General features: G+C 35.2%; 1 protein-coding gene across 1 annotated transcript; it reads right to left on the bottom strand.

The window, feature by feature from the left end:
• Positions 1 to 751: 751 nt before the first annotated feature.
• Positions 752 to 5,474, bottom strand: LOC121025606 (adenosine deaminase domain-containing protein 1-like). The gene is made up of 3 exons (XM_040468196.1): positions 5,344 to 5,474; positions 2,831 to 3,001; positions 752 to 1,049 (listed from the first exon to the last, which is right to left on the bottom strand). Exons 2-3 carry the CDS (start codon positions 2,953 to 2,955, stop codon positions 794 to 796), a joined length of 381 nt encoding a protein of 126 aa, XP_040324130.1. The 5' UTR covers positions 2,956 to 3,001; positions 5,344 to 5,474; the 3' UTR covers positions 752 to 793.
• Positions 5,475 to 5,878: the final 404 nt, after the last annotated feature.

The following is a 5,878-nucleotide window of genomic DNA, read 5'->3' as shown; positions in this document are numbered from 1 at the left end:
TATATCTAAACAAACAAACAAACAAAAAAAAAAAACAAGAAAAAATATAAGAAATAGTACCACTAAAAACAAAAATTTTACCCATGTGAGGATCTAAAGCTTGTACATGCAACTGTTATTAAAAATGGTAAGCAAAGAAGAACCAAGTAACAGTATAATTTAAAGTGTTTCACAAGGGAATTAAAGTTTTGCAATACCTAGGGCTTTATGAAAACTATAAAACTGAGCCCCAAAACTGTTTACTGAAATAATGCCTGAAATAACCATTCAAATATAAGTACAGCATTCTGTAATACCTCCCACCACAGAAAGAAGTAAATTGCTAATTCATGTTATTTATCTTGTGCTCTAGCTACTTCCTACTCATTTGACCAATTTAAAGGATCCAGATCATAACCAAATGCATGAAAAAGGTAGGAAAAAACCCAAAATGGGCACTTAATATTTTTTCTTACTTCAAGGATAACTAAAGACAAACTTTTAGATTTGAGAAGTTCAAGGAAACACCTTTTTCTAAAAGAAAAGGAAAAATAATTAAATATTGTGCAAACAAAAGTATAAGTTCAAGGTATAATGTATCTAAGGTATAATATATCTAAGTGGCTAATTTAAAATATTAATTTTTCTCCTCCTGATAAGAAAGCAGAAGTCATATTATACTAAGTATGATTATAAGCTACCATGAAATGAAAATCTCAACAAAACAGTGAATGTGTTTTTTACCTTAAATAAAGGCTCAAGAGTGCAAAAATCTGGTTTTACACTGATTAATATATTTACTTAGTAAAAGAGGTCAGGAGGTACTGAAATCCCACTCACCAACAAGTATACTGCTGATATAAACTGGCTGTATAAAGTGACTCAGCAATGCTCCCTGTACACCAAGCACTTCCCATCTTGTCAATTTGTCACTTGAAGACATACTGCTTACTCTATTAACAACATCTGCAGGACAGTAGATAGTCAGATAAATTTTGCCTTCAACAGCCACATGGAGACTCAGCTCTTCATTGGCTTCAAATGCAGATATAGAATGTGGATTAAGACGCCTAGAAAAAGAAAAGTTTTATCCCTTTAAAAAAAAAAAACAGTGGAATATTACTCAGCCATAAAGAAGAACAAAATCTTGCCATTTGCAGCAACACAGATGGAGCTAGAGAGTATTATGCTAAGTGAAAGTCAGTCAGAAAAAGAAAAATACCAGGTGATCTCACTCAGACGTGGAATTTAAGCTCAATTAGTGTTTTAACAAAACAAATGAGCAAAGGTGAGAAAAGGTGGGGGGGCAAACAAAGAAACAGAATGTTAACTGTAGAGAATGATGGTTACCAGAGTGTAGGTGGATGGGGGGATGGAATAAATAGGTGATAGGGATTAAGAAGTGCACTTGTGATGAACACTGCATGCTGAATGGAAATTGTGAATCACTATACTGCACCCCAGAAACTAATATTACACTGGAATTTAAATTAAAACTTTAAAAAATCTTTATGTACTTAAGAACTGGGGGTGGGGTGCCTGGGTGGCTCAGTCGGTTGAGCATCTGACTTTGGCTTGGGTCATAATCTTGTAGTCCATGAGTTCAAACCCCACATAGGGCTCTGTGCTGACAGTTCAGAGCCTGGAGCCTGCTTCGGATTCTGTGTCTCCCTCTCTCTGCCCCTCCCCCACTAGTGCTCTATGTCTCTCTCTCTCTCTCAAAAATAAACAAACATTAAAAAAATTAAAAAAAATAAAAAAAGAATGGGGGGCATCTGGGTGGCTCAGTCAGTTAAGCATCTGACTCTTGATTTTGGCTCAGGTCGTGATCTCACAGTTTGTGAGTTCAAGCCCACATCGGGCTCTGTGGTGACATCATGGAGCCTACTTGGGATTCTGTCTCTCTCTCTCTACCCCTCCCCTGCTCACACATGCATGCTCTCTCTCAAAATAATAAATTTTATTATTTAAAATAATAGAATTTTTTTCAGACATGTTTAACTTGCCAGTGTTCATTTAATTTCACGAACAGAAATAGATGCAAAACCAAAGCAAGGTAGGAATGGAGTAACATAGTTCTATAAGATTAATACCAAACATAAATTAACCATATTTAGAGCTTCTGGCAAAGATAAATTCTTTTTACTTTCTTTGTGTCCCTTAAAATCAAATGAATACCTAATTTTTGTTCCTACCACAGTTCCTAAGTTATTTTCTTTCTCTGTATGAATATTTTTTTAAACTACAAAGAGAATGAAAAAAAAAATTCTGACAATTTGTGTTCAAGATCTTTTCCAATAAAATGTGTTAAAAAATGTAAAATAGTTTTTCTTGAATTTTCCCTCCAGGAATACTCCTTGCCCTTGTTTTCAAAGGTATAACTGTAAGAATTATTAACAAAATATTAACCATTATTATCTCTATATGGTGAGACTTGAAGTGAATTTTGCTTTCTCCTTTGTGCGTGTCTGTACTGTTTAAATTTCTGATGCTACCCATTCATCAAGATAATGAAGTTTTGGCCACAGATCGACCAGAAAAGCAAACTGCATTTCTTGATTCTGTAATAACATGTGAAGAGTGCATAAATCCATGCTTCCCTACTGTTTATGAAGTCTTCAAACTTGAAAGGAAATTTTCAACAGCATAGAAAGAAAGTGGTAAGGTAGAGGAGATTAAGTGGAGGGGAGGGACAAAGAATCTGTGGCCTCTAGCTAGCCACAAATAACACCTCAAGGCAGAGGGAGAACAAGGATAGATACGAAGTTACTTGTTCTATTGCTGTTATGTATTCAGAATATATGACATAGACATCCTCACTGCTTTGAGAAATAACTTCTATAATACTTACAATTGTGACTTAATCTGGGCTGACCCTTTAGGCAACTGGTTCATATAGAGATAAATGTTGACATTCTGTTTGAGAGTGAGTAGATTAGAAGCTGCCTCTGTACAAAATACTGATTTTTCCATCATAGCAGGATTTTTGCTGTAGAAGAGCAGAAGTTGTCTATAAAAGTACCTAAAATAAAGGGGTTATAACTTTACCAAGTAATAGAATTTTTAAATTATATATCTTAAGTATCATATCTATATATGTGTTGTGAGCAATGTCTCTCCCTATGTGTTGAAAGTTTTGATACCTGATAAGAGCTCCTAAAATAACTTTAGTCTTTTTTAATGAAGAGTTAAACTGTATGAGAACTCCTCAGCTGGAGCCCAGTCTGCCATGTGATTTGCCTTAAAGCACCATTCCTTGACTACCACTCCACTCATTTCACATTTGAGTCTGCAACTGTCATATCCTGCAAAATACACATTTCTCCACTGATTCCTCCTTTTCTCACAAGTTCTGTTCTCAGCCTCCTGCATGAGGTGTCAATATTCTGTCTTATTTCTATTTCCTCTTCCTGACAAAACAAACAACTGTGGTTCCTGTTTCTTAGCGGTTGTGAAGACAAAAACACAAGAGTACAGAACAGTACAATGAAAACCGTAAGTTATAGAAGTGAAACGATCTCCTGAAAAACGAATACTAATCAAATCAGGAGACAAATATTATTTTGCTTATTAAATAAAAAACATGATTTTAGTACTTCCTTCAGAAATAATGAAAAATTAAGCACCAGTATATAACAAGGCAAGCATGGGAAGAAATACACATATCAGATAATTTTAAAGAGGTCAAATAATTCAATAAGCACCAATGGGGATTAGAGAACAATGAGTTCCATTACCTTCATGGACTTCCCTAAAACTTATCTTTTAAGATTATAGGATTCTTTCCTTATAATTAGAGATACGTGCTTAAGTTTTTTAGACAAACTAATGTCTAAATATATTTTCAAATACTCTAGCAGAGAAAATACCACCAACAAAAAATGAGGATGCAGAGATTAAATGCAGAATGGTGATAACTGGGGGCCCCTGGGTGGCTCAGTTGGTTAAGTGTCCTTCAGCTTAGGTCACGACCTCATGGCTTGTGGGTTTGAGCCCTGTGTGGGGCTCTGTGCTGACAGCTCAGAGCCCGGAGCCCGCTTCAGATCCTGTGTCTCCCTCTCTCTGCCCCTCTCCCACCCATGTTCTGTTTCTCTCTCTCTCCCAAAAATAAATAAACATTTTAAAAAGTTTTCTTTTTAATTAACAAAAAGGAAGCTTATAACTGGATATGCTGATGATTGGATATTGGTATGAGAATGCTGATAACTGAATGATGGAACTCATTATCCTATTCTCCCTAGTGTTTGAATATTTCCACAAAAAAGTTTTATAAAAAGTAAGCTTAATGTCTTAATGGAACCAAAATCTGGCAGACACTGGAGAAAGTAACACATTTCTTACTTTTCATATTTTCATATGAAGGAACTTCCAGCGAGTAACCTTCCTGACTTCTCCCTCCTACCTGCTATTAACTCCTTTCACAAGGAGCAGAGTGACTGATGAGTTTGGAAGAAGAAAGTAGGCCTCCTCACCTCAGCCCTTTTCCTTCTCTATTTAAAAAAAAAATGTTTATTTATTTATTTTGAGACACAGAGAGACAGCGTGAGTTGCGGAGGGGCAGGGAGAGAGAATCGCAAGCAGGCTCTGTGCTGTTAGCACAAAGCTTGATGTGGGGTTCAATCTCATGAACCTTGAGATCATGACCTGAGCCAAAATCAAGAGTTGGACGATAAACTGACTGAGCCATCCAAGTTCCCCTTATTTCTCTAAGATCTGCCAGCCTATACAAACTTATAGTTATAAAATAAATAGGTCAGGGGATGAAAATATAGCATAGGGAACAGAGTCAATAATATTGTAATAATTTTGTATGGTGACAGATGGTAACCATATTTGCTATGGTGGTGGTGGGTGCAGTGAGTGTTGCAAACTAACATGCAAATAGTATAATACTGTACATGTCAACTATATTACAACTTAAAAAGAATACCTTATCTATATGCTGCTATATAGTAAACTTTGCATAGACTTCATGAATGGAAACTTACTGTTTTCTGGCAATACTTTGGGTAAATATGGCTAATTTAGGGGTGAAATATTACCAAGGCAACTTGGTCCAGATCTAAAGCTATATACTCTTAATTACTTTGATCAGTGATAAACATGTCATATTAAAAAAGTTGCAGGACTCTTAAAATGGACTCATAAGGTCTTGATAATAGAAGCCACTAAAATCCACAGATTATAGACACTGCAGTTACTGTAAGGTTTTCAAAAATGACATGGAAATAATCAGATGACCTGCATAAGGAAAAGAATGTCATATCCATGGCTCAGTGATTTGTAAATAAAGACACTGATATGTGGTTACTTTGGGCTGAAAGCATTAATGTTTGATAGCATTAAATATATTTGTCACCTTACCTAAGGAGAGACCTTCTTGCTGTAACAACAGCGTGAGTATCGTGCAACACTCTTCCATTTGGCTTAATGCACTGGCTATAATTGTATTCACCTGTGCCTATAGCTACAACTTCATGCTGTCCAGCTGAAAGGAAAAGGTTAAGAACAGTAGGTTATTTTCACCTCCATCTTACCTATGTTCAACCTCTACCTTACGATTTTAAAGTTACTAAAATATATTGACCAAAGAGATGCAAAAATTACACAATTTCAAGTAAGAGTTTGAGAGTCTTCTAAGAACTAATTTTTTAATAGTTCAATAATTTCAATTAAAAATTCAGGTATTTTATGTTAGTTCATCTAAACTTTTACTACAATCAACAGAATCATTAGATATCCTTAGTTTGAAAACTTCCATCTATTTCTTCTACATCTAGATTTGTTTGGCTTACTAGAGATTTCACTGGCCATTCTATTTCTGCCTTAAACAAGTTATCTATACATAGTGGCTCCTTTTTTCTTAATATACTCAAACTCTCTACAAATAAAATTATAG

Source organism: Herpailurus yagouaroundi, unplaced genomic scaffold (assembly GCF_014898765.1).
Source record: "Herpailurus yagouaroundi ecotype Mexico unplaced genomic scaffold, PumYag 67689, whole genome shotgun sequence".
Taxonomy (NCBI): domain Eukaryota; kingdom Metazoa; phylum Chordata; class Mammalia; order Carnivora; family Felidae; genus Herpailurus; species Herpailurus yagouaroundi.
This window is presented reverse-complemented; position numbering and strand designations above follow the sequence as displayed.

What these genes read in the sequence shown, in the direction of transcription:
- LOC121025606 (XM_040468196.1), bottom strand. Translation starts at nt 2,955, where the DNA reads ATGATGGAAAAATCAGTATTTTGTACAGAGGCAGCTTCTAATCTACTC. An exon ending in GCCCAGATTAAGTCACAATT is followed by an intron (nt 1,050 to 2,830) that starts GTAAGTATTATA and finishes TTCTTTTTCTAG; the next exon opens with GCGTCTTAATCCACATTCTA.